Source organism: Opisthocomus hoazin, chromosome 9 (genome assembly GCF_030867145.1).
Source record: "Opisthocomus hoazin isolate bOpiHoa1 chromosome 9, bOpiHoa1.hap1, whole genome shotgun sequence".
Taxonomy (NCBI): domain Eukaryota; kingdom Metazoa; phylum Chordata; class Aves; order Opisthocomiformes; family Opisthocomidae; genus Opisthocomus; species Opisthocomus hoazin.
The window spans coordinates 3,324,282-3,349,745 of record NC_134422.1 but is presented as its reverse complement, the minus strand read 5'-3'; the positions used below and the strand labels follow the sequence as shown (position 1 = coordinate 3,349,745).

The 25,464-nt window shown below is 41.0% G+C and overlaps 1 protein-coding gene across 2 annotated transcripts in view; it reads left to right on the top strand.

Moving 5' to 3' along the window:
* Nucleotides 1-201: 201 nt before the first annotated feature.
* Nucleotides 202-25,464, top strand: part of ACVR2A (activin A receptor type 2A) — a 72,989-nt gene continuing 47,726 nt past the window's right edge. For both annotated transcript variants that reach the window (XM_075430307.1, XM_075430306.1), the window contains exon 1: nucleotides 202-1,360. In XM_075430307.1, the coding sequence (XP_075286422.1) occupies nucleotides 1,306-1,360 (55 nt within the window). In that variant the 5' untranslated portion in view covers nucleotides 202-1,305. The remainder of the gene's footprint in view (nucleotides 1,361-25,464) is intronic.

The window sequence follows — 25,464 nt, the reverse complement described above, 5'->3', positions numbered from 1 at the left end:
GCTCTGTGTGGGAGGCACCAGGAGGAGACCGCGGGAGCCCGGCAGCCCGCTCCTGCCCAGCCCGGCCGCCGCTTCTTCCTTTCTCCTAAGAGGAAAAAAAAGAGGAAAAAAAAAAAAAAAAAAGAAAAAGACCAGAGGCAAGAACTGGACTGAGGGGAGTTGGGGGGGGGGGGGGGGGGGGGGCGGGGGAGGGAGGTGCCGGTGAGGGGCCGGGAGCGGGGCAGAGCCGCCGGGCCGGGCAGCGCGGAGCCGAACCCGCCGGGCAGGCAGGGAGGGAAGGAAGGGTTTGCCACGGAGAATCTCTCACCCTCCTCCCCAGCGCCTGGATACGGCGTGGGGTTGTTTTTTTGTTATATATTTTTTCCATATTTCACCCCCACCCTCCCCCCCATCCCCCAGTCGCTCTTCTGTGTTTAAATACCAAATATAGGCTCGGGTGGGGAGGGGGGTGGGGGTGGGAAGCTGGTGGAAGGATCTGAAGTCTCGCTGGGATCCCGGAGCGCTGGTGCTCCCGAGGGGGAGATGCGCGGCTCCCGCTGACCTGCGCCAGGACTGGACGCTGGGCCCCGCTCTTCAGGAAGCCCCAAGGTTGGTTGGCTGTCGGACTGGTGTTTCTCCCCTTTTCTGCTTTACGCCGAACCCCTCAGCGTTATTAAAGAAGACCGAAGCGTTAACCCCACGTGTAGCTAGCTGGTGGCTTTCCCTTTTATTTAAGGCAGTTTTTTCCTCAAGAAGCTGACAGAACTTCCTCCCTTCACCCCGGAGGCTTTGGAGGTTTGGAACTGAGATGGAGCTGCTCTTCTCCCAAACACTACATGTTGTATAAGGGCAGCCGGGACGCAAACGTCGTGTTCACCGGGCTCGACACGGCTCCCCGACACTCGGCACCCACGGGGGATCCTTCGCGGGGCTTGGTGTGGAAAAGCCAAGTTGGAGCGCGCTCAGAGACTTCGTCGTGTCCGGCGGCTTAATTTTTGACTTTTTTTTTTTTAAAAGTGGATTCGTAGCATACTTTTATGAATTAAACTTTGCCACCGCCTGTACAGAAGCCAAATGACACGTGTGTTTTGAAACGCGGTTCCAAATATATCCGTCCCTCAACCCGGATTCTCGCTAGAAAGAGCCGGAGGGATATCGTCAGTGTCTAAAGAAATCTGATTTTACTGTTTTATGAACATTATCTGCTGCAGAAATGTCGCTATAGATTGCTTTATAACGGCTCGGCAAGAAGGGAGATTTTCCAGCTTGCGGGACCCAGAAAATTGGATACTTCAAGTCACTTAAATGTTTTAACAGCGTTGGAAAATGGGAGCTGCTACTAAGTTGGCGTTTGCCGTTTTTCTTATCTCCTGTTCTTCAGGTAAGTGAATGTTCTTGCTTTTGTGGCTTTAAACGTAAGGCTTTGGGGTCAACACTTGAAAGCTTGAGGTAACTTTGTCAACGAGTATGAATGAGGAGAAATCTTTCATTTTTTTCCACTGGCAAATGTTTGGGCATGGCAGTGACTCTGAAGGCAGAGGCTGTTTTCATCGCTGTGCTTCAAAATGTGCAGAACGTGAGCGCTTCAAACACACACAGCGCTTGGCTTTGGGATCGGTTGTGTGGAACAAATGGGGAGACGTAACCACCTAGTGTCGCATACGGTAATCGGGCAGTGCAATTACCAGCATTTCACGGGGTTGGTTTCTTAAATAAGAGTAACCCGGCTCGAAATACTCTTAACTTCAATTAGATTTTTTTTATTCTGGACCATTCGCTGGTGAATGGCAGCCTTCATTAATGCTTCATCAGTTTAGAGTAGGTGCTGCTCTGAAAGCGTTAGCTCGTCCTTTCGTGATAGGGAGGGGTGTGTGCATGTATAGATATATGCGCAGAATTAGGCTGAAAAGGCAGAGTTCCAGTTTCTAAACAATAATTTGTAACGCTTTGTATTTTGCTACTCAATACATCGCTACCTCATAGTGTGGAAAAAGCTACTACTTTTTTTTGTTTAAAACAGGAGAAGTCAGGTTTCAAATGCCAGCTCTGAGCCCTGGGCAGCGAGCGGGGTGTGAGGGCTTCCCCAGGCTTCTTGAGGAGGAAAATGTTTATGGTAGCAACCAGTGGTTGGGGGAACTGTTGGTAACATTTCTGCTCGGAGCTCCATCAGCTTCGCAAAAACCCCATTATCAGCTGTGTTGCAGGCCTGATACTTGTTTACATGGCAAGCCTGGCCCTTTCTGCTCACGCTTTGACTGTGTGTGTAGTTCTCTGTGGAGGTTTAGGTGTGTGTCGTGGTGTTCTTGCACGGGGTGCGAAGGGACGCTTGTTTGTCAGTCTGAAAGCTGGCAGACAAGTGCTCAGCTTCTCCGTGTAACTGGTGCAAGGGAGCAATGAGATCCATATAACAGTGCCTTTTAAAATTTCAGTGTTATAATGTACAGGATTCTGCTGAACAGGACGTTTTCTTGTGGTTAGTAAATGGATTGTCTAGTCTTGTGTCTGTAGCGGTATTGATCAATTCCGTGTGCGCTAAAAGTGCTGTGAAATGGCAAGCGCTGCCAGAAATAAACCAAAAAAATCCGTTCTGTTTTAACCAGAGAAATAACAGAGCAGGTTAAGGACAGAGGTTTGGGGTTTTTTATTAGGTTACACCATTTATTCCCCTCTTGAAATAAAACACGATTTCTTCTGACAGTTTTGTCTTGCAGTATAAAACGTGTCGTTCATCTTTTCCTAATACCTTATTTTTAAGTTACTCGAGCACCATTCCTCTGAATTAGGGAATATTTTCTGTTGGGAAACTTTCTCCCCCCTCTTCTCAATGACAGTTTCCGAAAGACTCGGTGCCATCTGCTCTTCATGTCTGTCCCTCCCTTCCACGTCCTTCTATTAAGATCTTTTTGCCTAGAGCACAGAACGGTGGTCTTGTGGTCTTGTTGATGTTACCTATCCTGCTTATTAAAATGAACAGTTAAGCAACAAAAGCTGTCTTTTCTTCAGCATTTCTTGCTCAGGTTGTTCTTGGTAAAGCAAAATGAATGTTTCTCGTGCCTGTGAAGCTGGAATTAATCTTTGCTAAATGAGCAGGAAACTGGCTGCAATTTGGACTGCTTCTCATGTTAATGACATTGTTTTGGTGGTTATTCCAGTATTACACATCGAGTCTTCCGGTATTTAACAATTGTTAAACTGTTTTCTACTTGCCTAAAATTTCAGGGTATCTGCAGTCCTGGTGTAGGTCTGAAAATAAATGAATTTAACAGCTACCTTTTGTTTTTACGATCAAAATTACAAGCTTATGTAAGCTTCTAGCACAAAGTACAGGCATTTTGGTAAGTAGTGTTCCTTCTCTTGACTGTGACTTGCTTCGGTTTAAAATCATACCTGATCAATTGATTCTAACATCATTGTCAGAACAAGAAGTTTCTTTTCCCGTCTTTAGTCTGAGAACAGTCTGTGCAGGTTATATATTTAAGAATACTGGCAGTGGTTGAAGAAATCCTGGAGTTCAGGTGTGAAGATGTCTGGTTTGTCTGTCTCTGGTACGCTGTCTCCAGCTACTCTGAGCACGTGTGTGTTGGGGAGCTGGGGTGTTGGCTTTCTGTATTAATTTATTTTTATATGCAACTATTTTCTGCAGTTGCTTACGTAGCCAATTAATACTAGTGTTCTTTAAATAGGTGAAAATGTGGGGTTTTTTTCGTCCTGGCAGGTGTGGAAGCGGTCTTTAGGTTGAAGGCATTTTATTTTAGTATCTAGAAACTGCTGTGTGGAATCCTGTAAATGGATAGGAATTTCCAGTGAATATAATAACCTTTACTAAGGGAGTGAAAATGCGTCCCCTTTCTGACTTAAGTTATTTGAATAAGAGCATCTGTGTTATGTATTAGGCTTTGAAATATTTGTAGATGCTTGGATAAAAGTGGGTGTAGGTTTGCACCAATTTGTACTGATACAGGAGAATGAGATGAATGTGTATTAACTAAACATGAAAACAAAGTGCCTGGGTCAAAGTTCTTCAGGTGCTCACTAATACATTTTTTTTTTACCTAAACCTGTGTGTATTTTTGATTTGATAAAGAACAGAAGATTCTGGAGTAATAAAAAAACACAAACAATTGAACCTGCTTCCTGTGCCTCTCCTGTAGGTGAGGCAAGATTGTCGGTGAGCTTAAAGAAGAAAAACAGTAAATAAAATAGCTTGTTCCTCAAAGAATGATTCTCTTTAGGTATTATCTGTCTTCTCCCCCAAGGAAGTGTGTTTGTGTCCTCTTGTTTTCAGGATTGCTGAGTTACACTTTATGGAATTCCATGAATAGAGAATGTGTACTTTCATAATTCTCTGTGATGTTCCAGAATGTGTATGCCTATGTAGCTGAAATGTGGGAGATGTTGAAGTAGCGGATTGTCTTTAACCAAAATCTTCTGTTGGAGATGCTGCAGTTCTTAACATCTCATGGTTCCTTTTGTTCCTCTTGCACTCTGTGTCTCCCAGCCATCGTTTCTTCTCTTCTGAGCTACCTGCTCTGTCTTTGGTACCTGCGTGGTCTGTCACCAAAGGAGTTCTGCAGCTTTAAGTCTCTTGCAGAGGAAACAACTCATATTTGTTAAAATTCATTTAAGTTCAGTTCACACTGAAAATCACCGAAGCAAAAGGAAGCACGTCAGAAAAATCTTGCTCCTCTCTTTTTTTTCCTAATGCTAGATCATTCTCAAGCCACTCGAAAGGTCTCGAGTACTTTTGCGAAAGGAAATCGCGTGTCAAAGATACCTTTGTGGTTGAAATAGCATTTTCACTGCACGGGGAATGGTTTTATTCTTTGGGTTTCTTAAATTTATTTTTCTCCTGTGTCACACTGATTATTATCAGGGGAAATGATCTTTTAAATTTATTCCCCCCCCAAAAAAAATTCTAGATAGAACTGTAAAGCCCAAGATCCTGCTATGTCTTCAGAAGCTGAATGGTTAGGTGTTCTGAAGGAATTGAGCGGTGGGAGGCGAGACTTTTTTCTTTAATCTTACTAGTGTAACATGTTTTTGACTGTCCTGTCGTTATCAGTTTGGTAGCGCTTGAGAATCCTGCCAAAGGTTTAGGAGCATTGTTTGTGAAATTGTCTCTGCTGGCATGTTCTCTGCAAGCTGTCCGTGATTGTGGTTGAACTCTAATCGCTTTATTGCACAGCACAGGCAGAGCCATAAAACACTTCAGGGTTAGTACTCCTTTTAAAGAGAAATCCTGCTCAAGATCTGTTTTTTTAAAGAGTGTACACTTCTTTGTGTTAAGTCTGTTATTATTGGGCAATACCCCAGCACTCTTGGTGTTGTTGAGAGCAGGACTTGTAAACCTATTTAATACTGTTTTCAAGCATAGGTATGTTTACACAGATGTAAATGTTACGTAGTTTACAGAGTTTCATGGCTCTGGGTTGATGTTATAGCTTTGATTACAGGTCAAAATTCTGTTACTAATTCTATGTAATCTGTTAATACTTAACAACAGTTGCAAACTCTAAATGTTCTGGGTTATGAAAAATAGCTGTACTTGTGCTAATGCAATATTAGAATATGTAAGTGTACTTCTAGTAGGACTCTGCTTGACATGTTTCTGGAGAGGTGCTACTGTCGTGGGTTTATTTACATGTCTGCCCTTCAGGCACAAGTCTTCTCATAGAAAAAAAGCTTAAGTAAGTTTGACTTCAAATGCTGCATGCTGTGCAGGTTGGCTGGGGGAGGTGTTCTGTGTGAGGGGAAAGCTGTTTTCTGCTGTATGGGGGTGCAAGAAGGTAATTATTGCTATGGTGAATAATAGTTTTCAGCTGGTTTTAATGGACAGTATTTGAATGCCATTTATTTTTTCTTGTCTCCGCCCCCCCCCCCCCCCCCCCCCCCCAATATTCTGGAGTTGTGGGCAAAATTCCTTAGGTAATGGGTTTGGACAATTTGCAAATGAGGATAGACAAATACTTCTGTCCCCCGCCCCCGCTGAACTATAGAGGCTCATTTTTGTCATGCCATTAGTTTTAGGCAGGGGGAAGAAAATACCAGTAACTCCTTTTTTTTTTTTTTTTTTTTTTTTTTTTCATTCTTACTGATTCTGCCTGCTCTTCCAACTCCCAGAACTTATTTCTCTTTCAAATTGGAGTACAGGTCTCTCTCAAATCATCATAATGGAGTTTATATGTATAGTGTCTGGATCTCTTGAAAGATGGTGGTAACATTTTCTTTATTTGCAGATATATGTGCTGTAGACAATATGCAAAAGTCTTCTGGAGACCTGTATGATTCGGAGCTGAGATATAGCGAGTCCTGGGTACTTATCCTTGAGAAATCATCTGGAGAATAATCAATGTAACATGGGCTGTAAAAAGATAGAGGTTGACAAGGAATCTGATTGTGGAAGAGTTTTCTTGGTGCAGGGGAGATGCATTTCCACCACTTAATTAACAGAAAGCAGATTAATGCAAATGTCTGCGTTAGCTGGTTGGTAGAATACATGGTCGGTTAGCTATCTGATGTTCCTGAAAATGAGAACTCTTTAAAAAGATCAAGAAAATTACGAATTTTACAGCCAAGTTCTTGTGTGATGAAATCTTAATGTGTTTTTGTTGCCTTGGTGCTTAAAATTCAGCACATCTTATTTCCTTTTATTTCCATATGGAAATTGAAGTGTTACTGGATGCCAGTGACTTTAGGTGGCATCTCTTAATCTCCTTTCCCCTACGCTATATGTGTGGTGGTGGAGGGGTTTTTTTCTTAGAAACAGTTTGTGTCTACAGTGCCAAACAGCAGAGCGTATTTCGGCTTAATCCCACAGAAAATGAATATTTACTGCTATATTGTTTACATTGCATATCTTTGTGGCTAGCAATCCCAAATGTACGTTGGATGCATCAAATACTTCAGTTCTTCTTGGAGAGAGAGCAGAGAAGGGTTTATCCACTGCAAGGATTTTTGCTAAGGCACTGTTCCTTAATAGTTTCACAGTAAAGTAACCCTTGATGAGAAAGGTCAACATTCATGGTTTTCCTAGTTAAAGCTGTAACTGGAAGCAAGTAGTCTGGCTAGAAAAAAGAAACAGACAATTTGCTGGCTAACTGGAGGCATAAATCTTTGGTTATGTGGTTAGAGGTATTTGAAAAACACTTGGAAATGAGGGAAGCGTTTGTGGGAAGACTACCTGTTCCTGCAGCCAGCAGCAGCTGGAGGTAGCACTGGTGGTGGTGTTGGGATGGGATCTACTGAAGGCGTGAATTGCTGCTTTGTACCCACCTTTAGGTGCTGTCACAAAAAAACCCCTGAATTAGTTTAGATAGCTCAGTGAAAGAATGTACCGTCACTTTTTTATATTTTCTGTTTCACGATTCTCCCAAATTAATCCCATTTTCAGAAAGGATGAGCAGGATGGGAGCCTTTACCTCTATGTCTCTGGAACTTTCTTTGTGATGGTCCTCCTAATGAACTGTGCTGCACTTGCTCTCAGGCAGAAACCTTGTTATGAAGAAAATGAGCAAGTGACATACTTACAATTGTATTGATGCCAGCAAAGGTCCGAGTGTCGGCTAAAATCTTGGTGACTTTACAACGTAGCAGTGAAAGAGCAGGAATGCTTGTGTGTATTGCCAGCTCACTGTTTCATTGTTTTTTAAGGTAAATAAGTATTGCTGAATTCTAAAACCTTTCTTGTAAAAATACTGGTATTCTTGTATTCTACTGGTATTTCTGGCTAAATTGGTGCGAGGTAATCTGTTTAAATGAGGATGCAGAGTCAGTCCAAAATTTCAATTGATTCAGTGTTATTCTTGAGTTATTCACTGAGAAGGCTTGTTAGCAACTGTTAAACTACGCTGGCTTGGCCTTCACATGATGTTGAGTACCTTTAGTTCACACGAAAGCTGTGTATTGTTCAAGTAACTGAAATGGCTAGATACCACCTTTTTGAGAGTCCTTATTTTACTAAGGTATAATTTCAGTTTTTAAGGATTTATATGAAGCTGTAACTAGGTGGTAAATCAATTCAAAATGCTGAAACCAGAATGTAATTAAAAGCAATTTTAATTACATTCTGTATACTCTTAACTGTGATGGGCGTGTAACAAATGCGAAAATACTTTTTTTTGTTGTTTTGTTTTTGGCTTATATGACTGTCTTATTACATGAGGGGAAACATTGCCCGTGGTTAGTGAATTGAACTGACTGAAAGGCAAGATACTCAGGAAGAATCACAGTCTTGTAAATGCTAGATCTTAGCTAAAATGAAAAACAAGAATATTTTTCAAATTCTTTTGTTTCCTCAACTTTGAGATAGTTATCAACTAAGCTGAAATTAAGAAAACAAACATTGCACTTAGCATTTATAAACAGTAGGTGTTGCTTTCTAATCTAGTTTTGTTGTGTGCGTAAATGAGGCTGCTCTCACGATTGGGAAGATTCCTCGGTCCCTGTAAAGATGACAGCAAATGAGTGAAGTGTTACTGTTCTGTTAACACTGACGCAGTCTAAAGCTAATACCAGAAAGGTTACTTAAGACATCTCATTTCATCTAAACGTTTTGTTTTTAGAAAGTGTCTGTGTGATTATTTTCAAAACTGGGAATACGAATCTATATTGCTCAATTTTCTTGCTTTTCTGCAGCTTTAATTCTTTGTGTCTTCTATTCCTAAATGGAATGCATTCAGTGTATTGTTATTTCACCAGAAAAGAGTTTTTATAACTCAAGTTGTGAAGTTGCTTGTGGCAGATCGACTCTCTAAGTTGGATGGTACATCCATCCTTTTTAGAAATGGAGAAGGGAGAAAATGGTCAAAAACATTTAGGATATTGTTTCTGTATTTACTGCAAGATACCAAGCTTTTTTATGAGGGTAAGTCAACATGCATTTTTTATTCTGGAAAAAATGGAAAGGGGTAAGGCAACTCAGTGATTGCTTGTTTGTTTTTTATATGACTGACTGTAGGTCTGAAAAATGTTTTAGAGGTGATCTGTGGCTTGTCTCTTTTGACTCTTCCTAAACTTCTTCGTGAAATGAGGCTGCAGAGTGAACACAAATACCGTTTAGCTGCTAGTGCAGTCCTGATACTGTTTTAGCTTGTGCCAACTGGTGGCTAATGAGATGACGTGCACGCACAGTTTGAGGGGTAGTGCAGGCAGGCGGCCAGTGCCAGTAGGCAGCACGCAGCCAAGACTGTACCAGAATTCCTGCAGCTTCAGCATTTCAGTATGCCCTAGTCTGTTATCTGAGAGCATGGGGTATATACTGTCAGGATGCTGTGAAAACATTGTGGTGATTTACACTGGGTTACAGTTTAGCTCTTGCGTTATTTTGGATGTCCAAAGTGAAAAACTGTCCCACTTACAGGAAAAAAAACCAAACACAAACATCAAAAACCAAACCAACAGACTAACCCATGGCCTGCTGTGGGGCCAGAACAACATCGCATCGAGCCGGGAAGAGGAGGTCCGTGAGACCATTCTGAAATGTCTTCCAGAGCTGTGTGGAATGGACCTGCTCAGTCTAGGACACGTCGCCTAAGGGCCTGTTGTAATCTACAGTATACATACGTGCTTTGGGAAAAAAAAAAGTCTGCTTTGTGTTTAAAGATTGTTTCAATTTTAGATGAGTATTGAAAGTTTTGATGCAGGAACTGTGCGGTTGGTGGTTACTGTAATCTGTTTTGCAATGTCACATCATAATAATGGCTCTGAAGTCGTAGTATCATAGAATGGTTTGGGTTGGAAGGGACCTTACAGATCATCCCATTCCAGCCCCCCTGCCCTGGGCAGGGACCCCTTCCACCAGCCCAGGATGCTCCAAGCCCCGTCCAACCTGGCGTTGAACGCTGCCAGGGAGGGGGCAGCCACAGCTTCTCTGGGCAGCCTGGGCCAGGGCCTCACCACCCTCACGGGGAAGAATTTCTTTTTTGTATCTAATCCAAATCTACCATCTTTTAGCTTAAAGCCATTACCCCTTCTCCTGTCACGCCATACCCTTGTCAAAAGCCCCTCTCCAGCTTTCTTGTAGGCCGCTTCAGGGGAAAATGGTAGTTTCCTATTTGAAATTACTTGTTAAAAGCATAGGAGAATAGATTCGTTTGGGTCATCAGGCAGTCTTCTCCAGCACCGTGCTCAAAGCAGTGTGTTGTCCCGCAGACCCCCAGGTTCTTTTCAGCAGAGCTGCTACCTAGTCTGGCAGTTGCCGCTAGCACTGATGTAGAGGGTGCTCTGTCCATAGGCTCAGGACTTCACGTTTGTCCTTGTATTTTGTGAGGTTCCTGTTGGCCCACCCCTCTAGTCTGTTCGGGTCCTTGTGAGTGACATCCCTGCCATTGAGCACCCTGATCTCTGGCATTGTCTGCAGACTCGCTGGGGTGCCGTACACCCCCTCCTCCCGCCGTGGATAAAGGTAGGAAACAGGATGGGTCCAAGGGTGGGCCCTTGGGGGACTCTGCTTGTGACACCTGGCATCGCGCTGCAGACATCTTCCTTACATGGGTGCTGCCATTCCAGTCATGCGCTGGCTGTATCTCGAGCTGGATTTGCTGGCTCCCATAGCTGATTTTAACTCGCTTCAGCAGCTTCCTTCCTTTGGTGGCTTACGAACTTGTGATTCGGAGGGCTCTTTTGTAACCGAAGCTGTAATAGCATGACCTTATTTTTTCAGGTTCAGAGTTCTTATCTAGATAACGCTAATCTGTAGTCTTTAAATATTGCCTAAATGATCATAGTGATCTTTAGTCTGTCAGATGTATTGTGGATACTTGAATTTCAATATGAATGTGTAAGTTGAGTTTTATCTGCTTTTAAAAGCTATTTTTAAATATAACCAATCATTTCATCCAGCTTTCTAACATGAGAAACAGCTTCCGTCTAGGAATTTTGGGGAAGATCCACATAAACAGGAAAGCAGTTTAATTTTGTTGTTCAGTTACAGTGTTAAGTGTATGAGACAAAATCAAACTTTGCAGTAAGTAACTTAATTTAAATTTTTGGTAGTGTTTGTCAGTAGAGGGTACAGATAGTTCTCTTTAGCTCATAGCAATTACATAACGGAAGAGTTTTCTTTAAGTATTTCCATGTTTCAGGGTTAAAAAACATTTTGACTGTGAAAGTTGCAAAAATTTACAATTGCACACAATTTTTTGAATTACTGTATGTTTTATAAAAAAATAGATTGTCTATTTTTCATCATTTATGAAGGTACTTTAAAAGTAGCATTAGATTAGGCCACCGATTAAATATTTTCATTTTAATTTTCTGATCTTTAGTTTTGGAAAGGGTCTGTTTTGCAGGTTATCCTTAGGGATAATTGTATTTCATTAAATGTAACACAAAGCCTTTCAAAAATGTTGTCTTAAATGGCTTTTTTAAAATGTTGTTATTGGATTACATTTTGTTTACCTTCAGGTTGTGGCACATACTGGGGGGGACAGACCCCAACACATTAAGCCTCAACTAACCTTGCCCATTTAGAATAATAGAAATCAGTAGTGAGATCTTAATTAGTCTGTATGTGCCAGATATGTACTAAGAGGAAGATTTGGAACCATGAATAATTTGTGAGAGAGTTGTTTAAAACCAGAAGATGGTTTTACTCCCATTCCTGCCCTGAAATAAATTTCCCCCCTCCCCAAATAAAACAACAACCCCAAACTCTGTAGCAAGGGGTGACTTACCAGCACCCTGGGAAACCCCCTAAGGAGAACAGAAAAAATACTTGCCAGTTTGGTGAAAATCTTATGTTTCTGTTCCCTTGAAAAAATACTGAATCACATCCTATTAGGTCAGAGGCTTTCAAAGAAGCGAAGAGTGCTCAGATCCCACTTTTTATTCCAGTGGAAATGGAGTGCATCCCTCATGAAAAATCTTGATGCTCCAGTGTGCAGCTGTAGTTTTCCAGTGGCTTAAAAACTTTCTGATGGTTGACAAATAAAGCAAAATTGATTTTGGTTGGCTTTTGTCCCCTCGAAATGAGGGAACTGTACTTATGACAAGTTGAACTTAAATCCCCCTTTTGTCTCCCCCAAATGTTGTGTAGTGATTTCTGTAAAGTACTACTTTTTGAAACAAATTTTACTTTTATTTAATAAGATAGTTGGAATGATTCAGAAAATGCATTTGAATGCTGTTTGGACCTATGGCGACAGGTGCTCTGGAGGTTGTGTTTGAGGAGACATTTCCTTCTGTCCCTTACCCTGTTGTGTCTCACCAGACTGTGAGAGGGCAGAAACTTTTCTTGTTTGCTAGCATGCCTTGATATCCTGACTATGTGCTTTTGAGAACACCTACACAGAGACTGTATAGTAGATAATTTGAAAAAAACACATTGGTAATCCAACTCTTCAAATTAGGAAGAATTATGATTGGGAGGAGAATCATCTACAGCACATTCTAAGGAGAACTATCTTCTAATGACCTGTTGTGAGGATTCAGCCATAAAACAAGCTCAGTTTTTGTTGTTTGGGTGTTGGTTTGTTGTTCTGGGTTTTTTTCAATCTTGAGTCTAAACAGTGATGAGATTATGTACCAAAGTGATAGTATTGATATTATTATTGAGTGAGAACAGAAGTGGAATAATCCTTGGATTCTATGTGATCAGTGGCGAGTTAATTTTAGAATTTGGTTAAACATCTTATCTTACAAGTTTGTAAAGAGAGTGGTGCCTTACGGAGTCGAGTGAACTCTGGTGGTGGTGGTTGATGAAGGTTTTCTAGACTCTTGCTTTGCCAGAATATTTCTTCTGAAATTTACTAATCCCGGAAGTTTTTCTCTCACCATTATTACAAATATTTTGGTGTTGGAAGCTCTTTCATTCAAAGTGAAGACAAGGAATGGTATCTGTGTAGAAAATCTACTGGCGTTTTTTTACTTTGGTGTAATCACCTTGGTCAAAGTACAGAGCTTCTTTCAACGAGTAACGTATAGCACATCAGCTCGGGCAGTTAAAAGTCTTACCAGCTGAGCAGTAGCAGATGTCAGCATGTGAGAGAAGAGGCCAATGACAAGTTTCCGTTTCTTCATGTGCAAGAGTAAAAACGTGGGGTTGGATTTGGTTTTTATAGATTTTTGGGATATTTGCATGCTGACAAAGTTACGTTGTGAGGGAGCTTCAGCTGACCATCTGAACTCTTCTCCCCATAGTCTTCCTTCTAGCCGTAGTCAGTATAACATTTTTCTGAGAGAGAAGCTTGTTTGCAGCCTCAGTGCTTGTTTGAGAAATCCATTAGTCAAGCATGGGCTGACACATTCACCATGCAGTCGGTCATAGACTGTGATAGGAACTCCTGGAATGTTGCTAATAAGCTGCAGAATCCTTCGTGCGGGTAACAAACAAGTTGAGTGTCCAGCATGTGTCAGATTTTACTTGCTTGATGGTATCGTTAAGATATTTGAGCAGAAAAAGTCATTTTGTAACAGTTTTAGCAATGAAATAAAGTTTTAGAAGTAAGGCCAAAGTGCATGCTTTTTAATAGTTCCTCCAGTAGTTCAGCCAGCTTCAAAAAACAGCTAATTAGCTTCTGCTTGTCCAGGAGAGTTATTTTGGTTGCGCCTGTTGGTAGAGGTGACAGCCAATATCTCTTAATGTAGCCATTCTGGGCAACTTGTCTTTCTTTAATCAAAACCAGGGGCATTTCCTTCTGTTGAGAAGTCCCTGGTTCTCCGTGTGGTAGACAGGTATATATCGTAAGAAGTGAAGTCTTTCCTTGCCCCAGGCATCTTTGAAGTGTTATCACCTAAAATTTCTATTGTATGGCGCTTCTAGATTTCTAACTGTAAGCTAGCTTCTGTATTTGACACAGTGTGAAGAAGACTTTACTAATTACACATAATGAAAAATACTACATCATAGAGTCCTTTCAGCGTTGGTGTCTTGTAGTACCGTCAGCCTTGATTTATGTTGGGTACAGCTGATGGCAGAACAGGGAGACTTGAGAGTTCCTCATCCGCATACCCACTTCATGGTGAAGTTAAGCTTTGCTGTTGGTTCAGCCCAGTCATACACCAGCCGTCGTGGCTGCCTGACGTTGTGCTGGGCTGATTCAATTTGCTAAACCAGCAAAAGGGACTTGAAAAAGCAGCAAGTGGCTTTCTGCAAGCAGTATCAAATGGGGACAAGAATTGAGTTCAAAGATGGTAAGAGCAGGGGAAAATGGTGCATCAGAGTTGGTGAATAGAGCTTTTCTGTATACGTATTGGGTAAGAAAGGAAAAATGAGAAAATTAACATTTTTAATAACCTCCATCTTCACAAAGAGCTTGCTTGTCTTTTTCCGAGTGATTCTGAGGATCTCAGTGCATGCCTGTTGTCACAGGATGTTTTTTTTTCTCATCCCTTGCTTTTTAAGTGCCATCATGTTGCATTATTCTCTAGGGGCCCTAGATGAAGCATTTCCAGGCAGAATGGCAGGCCACTGCCTGTTGCGACATGGCTCTGGAGAGCACCTTTGCCCACCCTCCTTTTCACTGGTACAGAACTACTGCTTTTTTTGTATGGATGCATGAGGGTTGCATGTGAGAGAGAGCAGGAATCTAGCAGTGAAAAGTTATTGTCATCATTCACTTAAGCGACACCCTCTTCCGTTGCTCGTGTGGATATTTCACAGGTAGCAGAAGAAGGCAGGGTTCCCGTACTTGTGGAGAGCATGTCACAAGCTGCTAGAGTTGGGACCTGATTCAAAGCAATAGGTGATAAAACTCACTCTCAGGTCCACTGGTAACAGTGAGGTGGGAATTGAGTAGGAGGTTCAGACTGACACAGCGGGCTGTAAAATCCAGTTACATCCCAAGTTTAGGAAAACAGTTTGGAAAGACTATTTGCAACATAATCTTACTAGTGTTTGACTCAAATTTTAACTGCAAGTTATCCTGAGTAGGCAGGCATAAAACTTTATGCAAAAACTATGGGATAATTCAGATCCAAGCAGAGAACAGACAGCACTCATGGATCTACAGGCGATGGGGAAAGAGTGTAGGAGAGGTCTTTAGAACAACAAACCTCATTTGATAATGCCTCAATGTACTGAATTCAAAATGCTAAACACAGCATCTGTAATCACGTTTACAGAAAATAGCTGGTCTGCTGATTTCTACATAGCCGCTGAACGGCTGCATAGCAGTCATGTCCAGGATCCCCATCTCCCCCATCTCAGAGGACTCCATCTCATGAGCATCTTCCAGTTTCCAGTGGGGCATGTAAGAACCAGGCTGCTTGTCAGGAGCTTGTCACGATGTCACCATTACGAACGTGAGTGTCTCTAAGCCAGAAGAGCAAGCCAGTGGACCCAGGGCAGTCAGGAGTGCAGAGCAGTTTATAAAGCGTCATTGAATTGAGAAAAGCCATAAACCAGGGAGATCTTCCGGACAGGACAGCAGGTCACGCTTCCTGGAAGAAAAGGTGTGGCTCTGCCCAGTCAGGATGTGATTTTGGTACTTAAAGACTGCTGCTAATGCAGTCTTTGGGGCACCTACCTAAACTCAGCAGCCTTTTGTTACACTCTAGTGTGAAGTAAGCCTCAGGCTTTTCTTCGGTCTTGCTGAGATGTTGTGTTGCTTTTAACTTTCCCTGAAACTCTGCATGAGGACTCTTTCTGTATTAAAATCCAAGCATGGGCAGCAAAAGTGAGAGACATGTTAGTCTCCAGTAGCAGCGTTCTGAAATTCTGAACAAAACATGACGACAAGTCCAGATCAGTTTTAGAAGCGGGGACGAATCTCACCTTAGGTGTTACGTGAAACCTGTCATCTTTCGATTTCCTCCCAGCCATGGTCTTCTCCAGCTCAGACCAAAACCTGCCTCCCTTCTGGGGAAAAAGAGCAGCTGATGTTCCAAGGCCGAGGCTGCTATTTGCAGCATCCTGTTCCTTTGACTCCTTCCAATTAACGATGACTTTAAGTTGCTGTGCTTAAACAAAGCAGTATTTTTAAACCCTTTCTTCCCTGAAGTGATGCCTTTTGCCGAGGCATCCAGGTTAACACATCGACTTACTGCCACCAGAAAGAGGCCTAAATCTACGTTGTTTTTCTTTTCTGTTCATCTTCCCTCTAGTGAAGCTGTTCATTCTTCTCTTGGGAGCATAATGTTCCTTTCTTACTTACATTTGCCAGCACGCCTTGCTGTTTAACTCAACAAAATTCCCACCCCTCAGTCCTTCAAAAGTGTTTGTTTATTTGTTGCTGGAATAGTTTTCTGGAATTCTAGAAATTAAAATGTCTTATGGAGAAGTCTGGCAAGTTTTGGAGGAAGGACAAGCCAATGGCGGTGGAAGCAGAGGGACAGAAAAGGTGCTAGTGAGACCGCTGACTCTCACACTCTTTATACCCTTTTCCGAGGGGGTTCAGAACGTTGCACGCAGGAAGCACGTTACCTCTTTTTGTTAGACGAGTCTTCAGCCAGCTTGGCACACCAGAACAGCTGATGTGTACGAGAAGGGACGCAGAGCCCTGGTGGGGTTGACGTGGGCTGCCGCAGAGTTGCAGACACAGAGAGGCTGAGGCAAATGGAATTGAATGGCTGTAAAATTCCCTGGTCAGATGATCTTCAACCCATTGTGGAACCTAACTGCTCTGAGGCTGAGAAGGTCCTTGAAGCCTGGGCCCCCTCTTCTGAACTGCTGAGCTTTTACCTAGTATGTGCATTCCTTCAAAAAAATAAAAAAGGTAGTCAAAGTGGATGGCCTCAAGCCTAGGAAGGATGGGCTGGATGGAGGCATCAAGTCTAGAAATTTAACTTCTATGAACAAGAACTTCTTTTTGTGCTCTGGTTTCCCTACCAATTTGCTTAGGGCAGCTCTCTGCTCTATGGTTAGGAGTCCCATATTTCTCCACCAGCTGTTCAGGGACCTTGGGTACGCCTGTTCACGGCGTTGACAATCTTGGTATCTCTGCATAAATGATGCTATAGTCAAATAAACAGTGTGAGAGAAGAAAAAAAGGCAGTTGGAATGTTACAGCCACCTTAACTGTAGAACCTTACTGTGGAGTATATTCAAGATGAAGGTGGATGTCAGTCTCTTGTTCAGTGTGTTTGAAGCTTTTGTTCTAAGGAAGGTAGCTCAGGAAAGCCACAGCCACCTTAACTGTAGAACCTTACTGTGGCGTATATTCAAGATGAAGGTGGATGTCAGTCTCTTGTTCAGTTTGTTTGAAGCTTTTGTTCTAAGGAAGGTAGCTCAGGAAAGCCCGAGTTGTCTGTAGAACACCAGTCATGCTGCTCCTGACAGGACAGAATAAACCCCTCCTAACAGTGCAGCACCAACCGGTTGAGTCACTGTTACTGTTTGGCCACTGATTTACCAAATATCTTTTGACTGTGTTGACTACCTGTAGGTAATCATTGCCCTGGAAAAAAGCTCCAAAATAAAAACAAACAGTTTTTCTTGTTATTTCAAAAGGCTATTCTCCTGTGGATCTTAGTGACACAGTTTTTCATGTGCTCATTTAAATATTCGTTGACTACTCCGGGAGAAATGCATTGAACAGGCAAGACGTGAGAATTCTCCTATAATAGTGGTTGGTTTTTTTTTTTGATTGTGAAAGTTTGGAGTTCTTCTGGACTGCCAGGAGAATTTATTGCTGAACGACAAAACAAGAGAAACACCTGTTTGTGCCAGAGCAGAAGCACTCCTCCATCAAAGGCAACATCTGGCAGTGAAAGCCCTGTAACTTCTGTTTATGACTTCCTTTTCTGTGCAAGATACTCCAAATACAACTCGGGAAGTTCTCTGGAGAAAGTAAGTGTTGGTGTAATGAGGGTTGTTGGCTATCTTAAAGAAAGCAGCACTAGAAATACATCATCATTCTCTCCATTACCCAAATACCTCAAGAGGCTTTATTTTGCTATTAAAGTAATGTGTTCTTTGGGATGTTGGGTTTTTTTCAATAACTAGGAATAAAAAGTTACAGATGAGTGCATATTAATCTAAACTAAATGTGAACAACTTGAAACCTGCTTAGTTGTTTTCGATTCTCTTAGAAGTGTCTTAAGAATTCCAAGCATCAAACTGGAGGATTTAGCTTCTAAGCATAGCTCTCTTAAATCAGGTTGGGAATTTGAAGTTAGTACTGCTAAGTACTTGTACCTAGGGTAATTTCTCCATCCCAGTCCACGCCAGTACACTGCCTCTGATAGCTACGGAAGTGCACTTAGGAATGTTTTTGGGGCTGAGCACCTTGGTAACTTGTTTTTTCTTCCTGTTCAGCCTGCTGGCTAGCTGCTTCACATCAAATCCAGTGAAGTGATTGATGAAGGTACTTTAAATGGAAAAAGTACATTTACTAATGATGGTAATGATGGGTAATTAAACTGTAGAACTGGCTGTTTCAGAACATGTGGAAATAAAAAGTGGTCTTGCAGATGGACCCATTCAGGGCTGATAGTTTGTTCAGAGGTACTTAGGCTTGGTCTGGAGGGAACCTCCAGATCAAATAATTCCTGATTGCTGAATACTCCTGCCAGAAGTCTTTAGTTAAGCCTACAGTTAATGTTGTCTGATGCTTTTGAAACATTCTCCAAAGGATGTTTCTGATGAAAATTAGGCGAAGCTGCTGTTTTTTCCTCCATGTGCTCTTATAGTGAGCTGGCACCTTAATACCAAAATGCTTTACAACAGTTCAGGAAAGATAACTACAGTTTCAACACACTGATTTTCTCATCTCTTCCAAACAGGAGAACAGTTCTAGCCTCAGTGTTTACACTGAGGAATTTTTGTACGTATCTGTCTTTGAGAGGGCAGCGTTGAAGCAGTGTTCCTCGCCCTCGCGACTCCCTTTTGCTTCGCAGCTGGTCTTGTGTGACTCCTGCTGAAGAGGGAGCGGTCCTTCCCCTCCCTGGGACAGGTTTCGACAGCCGGCCTCGTGCGGGACCCAGCGCTGCGTGCCGGAAGGGAGGCAGTTGAATCAGCAGTTAGTCTTGTGCAAAGGTCGCTTTGCTTCCTTTTACCATAAGTTGTTGAAAAGTTAAATTGTAGCTCGTGTTGTAGTTGTGATTCTGTAGTTGTTTATTTTGCATAGTCCTGAAAGAGTGTTCTTCAGGGCATGAAGGGGGTCAGAGGGTGCAAGTAAGGCAGGTTCTGAGCAGTGAAGTCTGTGGTGGTAGGTTCCTAGGAGGTGCTGGGGAGTTCATCTGCCCCTCTTGAGTGTGTGTTACTGACCCTAGGCAGGGTTAATATCTGAATTCTCTTCAGACTCCGCACGTTTGAAGCATACGGCGTCAGCATATTCAATATAACGTGCTGCTTGCTTTCAGCTTGCTTATTATGGGTAACTTTAGTTGTAGTGGCAATGACGACAGTGCAAATGATACAGGCTAATCCAAAGCAAATATCCTGGGTTCTTTTTAAGTTGCCTTGCTCTGTTGAATCTTTTATCATCAATGTTGCTTGAGTGAAACAACACAACTGGTTTATGTGTAATAACACAGTCTGTGACTTGCACTCCTCATTCGAGTGTAGATAGCTTTTTTCCTTGTCTTAAGAATCATGTGTTTTAGAATTTTGGTTAAAAATTCTGGTTTTGTAGTTGCCTCACCTAGATCATTGATGGTCTGAAAAGATTTTTCATCCTTTGTACTGTGTGCAGCTGTTGAGGTGGATATTCAAGGAGTTCTGTTGCCGACGTTGTCCAACTGTTGGTTGACACAGAGTAGTCTAGGTTAGTGTTACTTTCCAAAAAGCTGCAAAACCAGAAACTCGGGATAATTGCTTGGTAATAGCCCATGGTACAGTCCATGAAGAGATGATTTCTTTGCCTCTTACCTGCCTCTGTGTGCAGTGGGTGGAATGCTATTTCTAAGGAACCCTGCCACCATGCAGCTTCTGCCAGGGCTGAAGGTATAGATTGGGAACTTCTGGTGAGTTTGTGCTTGTTGGGTAATGACGTTAACAGGCAGAATTACAACTTAAACATCTTTTTTTGTAACTTTTTGTGCAGCATAACTGAAAAATGTCTTTCCTGTCCTACTGAAAGTGCCTGATAATCTACTAATTTTTTAGGAGTGTTGCCGAAGACATCTAAGCCAGTAACCTGTTTGGCAGATACTCTGAGAAATAAACTAGTGGAGTATGCCTACATCCTGCTTTGCCCTCTCATCTTTGATAGGCAGGAGAGATTGGTACCATTGCCATTGGGCTGGGGGAGTATGTATGGAAAACATGTGTAAGGAGCCCTGTTTGAGACTTTTGTTAGCGTGGAACGTGGATTTTTAATCGTCATATTTAAGACTTTGACTTTGCCAAAGTGCGTAGATGCTTTTTAGTGTAGTAATGACATTCATGTTCTGGCTTTCACCATGTTCTTGAATAAGGTCAAAATCGTATCCGAAAGTGCCTTCAGGATTTCAGGTCAGTGGATGTAATTTTCTTAATTGTTATCTAAATTTAGAAGACAAATTAACTTCTGGTAGCAAGTGCAGTACGTTCACCTGAAATCTTTTGTTTGTGGTGTTGTGTTCTTCTGTTACGTCCATCCCTGACTCATCATGGACTTCTGGCTTTCTTTTTTCCACTCACAGCTTGATGAGCAGTGTCAAGACCTAAGCTGTCTTTACATAGCCGCAGTGCTGTTTCTTCTAGGCTACGTGGTTAATTCCTTATTCCACAAAAAAAAAAGCAGAATAGTAATTCTTACCTGTGAGTGAGGCCAACTTTGCTTGGTTAATTTGTAACACAAAATGTGTGTCTGTGAGATTCTTTTATGAACTGTAGCTCTTTCATGTCAGGCTCCTTAGATGGAAGGGGCACGTGCTCCACGTTAGATGTCTGAAGGGAACAGCAGTTCTCATAGCAGAGAGGTCGTGTGGGTCTGGGGGAAGGAGCCAGAAGGACAGCCTTGAGCAGGGTATGACCGAGGGAGCAGGTAGCTCGAAGTTATGTAGGCTGGCTGGTGGCTACAGTTGGGTAATTCTACCTACACTCTTGTGTGTTAAAATGTTCTTGAGATTTCTGGGACTACAGATCAGTGGCATAGCCATACGTTCATTCTGACATGAAAAAAAACCCAAACCACCAGAGAATTAAAAATAGAGGTTCATATAGCTGCAGTGATAAAAACTAAATTCTGTTTGCTAGGTACAAACTGAAAGTAGTCTGCCTAGTTTTAGTTATGCCATCAAATTTACCTAAGTAAAATTAAATACAAGAAAAAAATCTGCAGCCAAAACCAATCCCAGGTATTTGAAGATAAATAGGCAAGCTCCGAGAGAGTCTCTGCGTGATCTTTTGGTGCTTTGAAATTTATTGCTCTACCTAAATACTTAGATTTTTTTTTTTTTTTTTTAAACTTACAATATTGTGGTGGAATACATCACATAAGCAAATTGAACAATTGGCCAGAAAATAGATTACCTTGGTGTGGCACTGCGAGGTGGCCCAGTTAAATAACAAAATAACACCATGCTTTACGTTATTGTACACTCATTGCATATGGCAGTGGAATCTGCTCTCGTTTGATGCTTTTTGCCACCAGCCTGCTGCCCTGACACCTTTGCAGAACTCTCCCGCTAACTCTTGCCTTCTCTTCCTGGGGAAGCAGTGGACTTAAGCCATAGTATATGAGGTTATTTCTCAGAGCACTCTGTTTTCCACGGGTGCAGGAGTCTCAAAAGGTGTGCAGAATATCCCTTTGTTAAACTGCATTTTTTAGGAGATTAAAGTTAGTGTTAGAAGAAAAAGTCTGTTGTCAGTAGGACTAAAGATAGGTGATTCTTTAAATAGATCGTAGGCAAATGAACTACAGCACTACAGAAATACTGCAGAGCTTCAGGATGCTACTGCTGCCTGTGCGAAAAGAATAAAATGCAGGTGCTTGCCATACTTCAATGAAATGTTAACCGCTTTGGTGGGAGGTAGTATTACCATGCCGTTGGTGAGATTATTGCTGAAAAATGTCTGTTTTGAAGCTTTGACTTCAAAAGTGAAGTTGACAGCTTGGGAAAGGTTCGGAAAAAAGATCTTAAAGAATAACCATTCTGTTTACAAATCTTGTGTTACTGAGGGGCTAAGAAGGCTCTGTCGATTTAGTTTAAGGAGCAGTATGATGACTGGCAATTATCTACAGTGAGACAGGATTTGTGACTTAAAGAGGTTGGGAAGTATAAATCTTAAAAATCAGTATTTTCACTGAAACCTGATGAAGATGAGATTGCATACAGTGTCTGTTTTTTAACTGAGAAATTTAAAACTTCAATTTTGAATAAGAATCATAAATTTGGAACTGGCTGCTCCATTTCATTAGATTTCCTGTGGGATGTGGGGTAGTTTAAAAAGTTGTGAGCTCGATGCAGAAGTTACTGGTTGCAGCTCTTTGCTCCTATGGGTTTAAAATGTTGTAAATTTTCATAGCTTTTGCCGCAGGTTTATAAGACGATGGATTTTTTTGTGGGTATGTCTCTCCTGGGCTCTTGTTGAAGGGTAGATCATATGAAAATTTTGGCAGAAGGGAAAACTTTAATGCAAGACACTTTTATTAGAAGAAATTAAATGATTGCTAGTGAGTATACAAAATTGTGAGAATGCACCAGAATGTAAGCAGAGTAAACAAATGTACACAAGGAATAGATTATTTTTGTATTAAATCACATAAATATTCTGTGTGTATGTATACACCACCTCTCCAGTTTTCAATTCCCTTTAAAAATGCAGGAGCAAGATAAATTTTTTTAACAGAAAAAAATCAGAAGGAAGCTGATTGATTATATTGCCAAGTCATTTCCCAAAGCTCATTTAATAAAACTGTGTATAGAACATATCTTACACTTTACTGCTTCCTGCTGAGTTATAGTCTTAAATGCAGAAGAGCAAATCAGAATTTAATTCAATGTTTAGAATAGAACAGAATACTTAAGTTGGAAGGGACCTACAATGATCATCTGGTCCAACTGGATGGTCTGGTATAGAGAATTCCTATTTTGTACCAGCAGTGCAAAAATAATTGTGTTGCTGTTCAGTATGTTTCCTTACCAGATCTTTCTGCTGTCCCGTACGTCCCCAAATCCTGTATCCAGGGAACTATGCAAGTGTATTTAAAATTACCTTAACATATTTCAAAGTCAATAGGATAGCTTTGTAATCAGTGATAAATATCTAATTTAAAGATAATTTAAAATGCTTGTCATATATAAGCATATTATTTTTAAGTAAAAGTTGTTTCTGCTTGCTTAGGAGGTGATAAGACTGTAGACTAAATGTGATTATTGTTCATTGCAGATGTTGCTTTATGTGCTTAGGCTTTCAGAAGTAAAGAAGTCTAGACTGTCTGTCTGCATTCTCCTACAGCTTTGATCTTGATTAAAACTGGTTATATCACATTTATCATCTTCCTTTCTTGAATGCCAGAAAGTATCTTAACTGGCTTTTTGCATGTATATATGTTTATACGAAAAGATACTAAGTATCTTCTTTGAGTACTGTAAAAATTACACATTCGGATATGTTCAGCAAGTAGCAAAAATCAGTATTTTGCATCTTGAAAGCCTTAAAACTGTCATTTGGCTTATTTCAGATACAGCAAATGTTATTCAAAATGTCAGTTAAATTCATCAGGAGTGAATCAGGGTAACGTTTTTCAGTGTTTTTTCGCCTCCTGTTGGGTGTACATCTAAGGATAGGTGGTGGCTTCTTTGATCTTTTTGCTGTGGTCCTGTGTATTTCTGCCAGGTCTGATGTGAATGATCTGTTAATATCTGTTTCGTTCTACTAAACCAAGGTTTTTTTCTTCCTGACCACCACCCTGGCAACTCAGGGTGGCTGAACCGGATGGGCTCAAGCTGTGAGAACTGGTCAAACACAGCGGTGACACAGACAGTACCTGAATGGAATAGAATTTGTTAGGGACTGGTATGTGCCCGCTACTTGGTAGGGCAAAAGGTCTGAGAGCAGTGAGTTTCTCACATCTCTGTCTTGGTATTAAATCTTTCACTGCTTTGGGAAGTCATCAGTTCCTCAGGTGTGTGCACCAAGTACAGCTGGAATGACTTCTCAGGATTTGGAATAATCAGATTTTCTGTTTATTTGCTTATTTATCAATTGAAGATTGTATGGGACTGATTTGAGAAGTTGGTATATTTTATGGGGAAGTTTTAAGTGAAGGGAATCCTTTTAATACTAATAACTGAATAACTAATAACTGTCAGTAAAACATTTTGGATAGTTCCATTAAATATTAAAGTAGATGGGGTGTATTTTTCTGTTATAACTTTTCTTGTTGCTGCCACCGAGTGCTTTATGTAAGTCTGTCGGTTAGAGTTCTTTATGAAATGTTTGTAGCTTCTAGACCACAGTGGTGTCTTAAATCTAAGTTTGGGAACACAGCGCCGCATGCTCATCAAGTATACAAGATGGATGGAGAAGCAACTACATAAGTGAAATAATACTTGGCTGTCATGAACCACTTGTAAATCCATTATAAGAGACAGGTAGTTATGCATTGCTCTGTGCTTTGCCATTACCTGATTTGTTTCTGATCTTTGACTATGCAATATTAGAAGTGTTTTGGTTTTGTGATGTCTTGGCAATGATGTGTGATTTTTTTTTTTTTTTTTTTTTTTAAATTCTGTAAGAAAATTTAATGTTTTTGTATTAGAGCATGGTTATCATTATGGAGATCTGCAATCTTGCCTGAATGTTGACGTAGCGATCAGGAGAAAATTAATTAAAATAACATATTTTAATACAAGTCTCACACAGCAAATCTGGATTCCCCCTGTTTTAAAAGCATTACCCAGTACATAACTGGCGTACTGGCAGAACCGGAGTTGCTGTTCTAAATGCAGGTACTTTGTAGCGGAGAGCTGCGTAGGGCGCTCTTGCATAGATCGGGGCTTCCTGAGAATATTTTTTTAATAAAATTCTTGTACGTTATCCTAATACTTCGTATTAGCATATTGAAAAGTTAACACTGAAGATTTTACGCAACATTTTGTAACACATGGATTTTTAAGGCTTTTTTGGAAAGTTAAATGAAGAGGAACTGGCTTAATTGAACACTTCAAGGCAATTTTTTCATTGATTTGCATGCTATAAACTTCTTTAAATACTTTAGGATTATTCTGCTATAGCAGATGTAGGCTATACAAGCAGGGTATGTAGTACCAAAATTCAGCTCGATCATGTGTTTTCAAACATGTGATTTGCTAAAGAGAAGAAAAAATCCAGTAGCAGGAAGCTTTTTGTGTGGTTTTGAATACTTTTCATAACAAACATCAAGTGAAGCACGGTCTTCTTGACTTCAGTTTTACTAAGCATACATGCATGGTTCTTAAATGAGAATTTAATTTGATATATTAATAATTAAATGTTTACATGTTTAAAGCATGCCTTCAGTACCTTCATACTTAGAGATAATTCCAGCAATAATCTTGAGTTTCTGAAAGGTCTTTTGTCCTTTTTTTTTTTTTTGAGACACTGTAGACTCACATCAAATAGTTGTTATTCGTACATAACCACATATAAGAAAATTTTTGATCTTTTTTTCCTTACTTGGGTTTTTTCTAAATTAC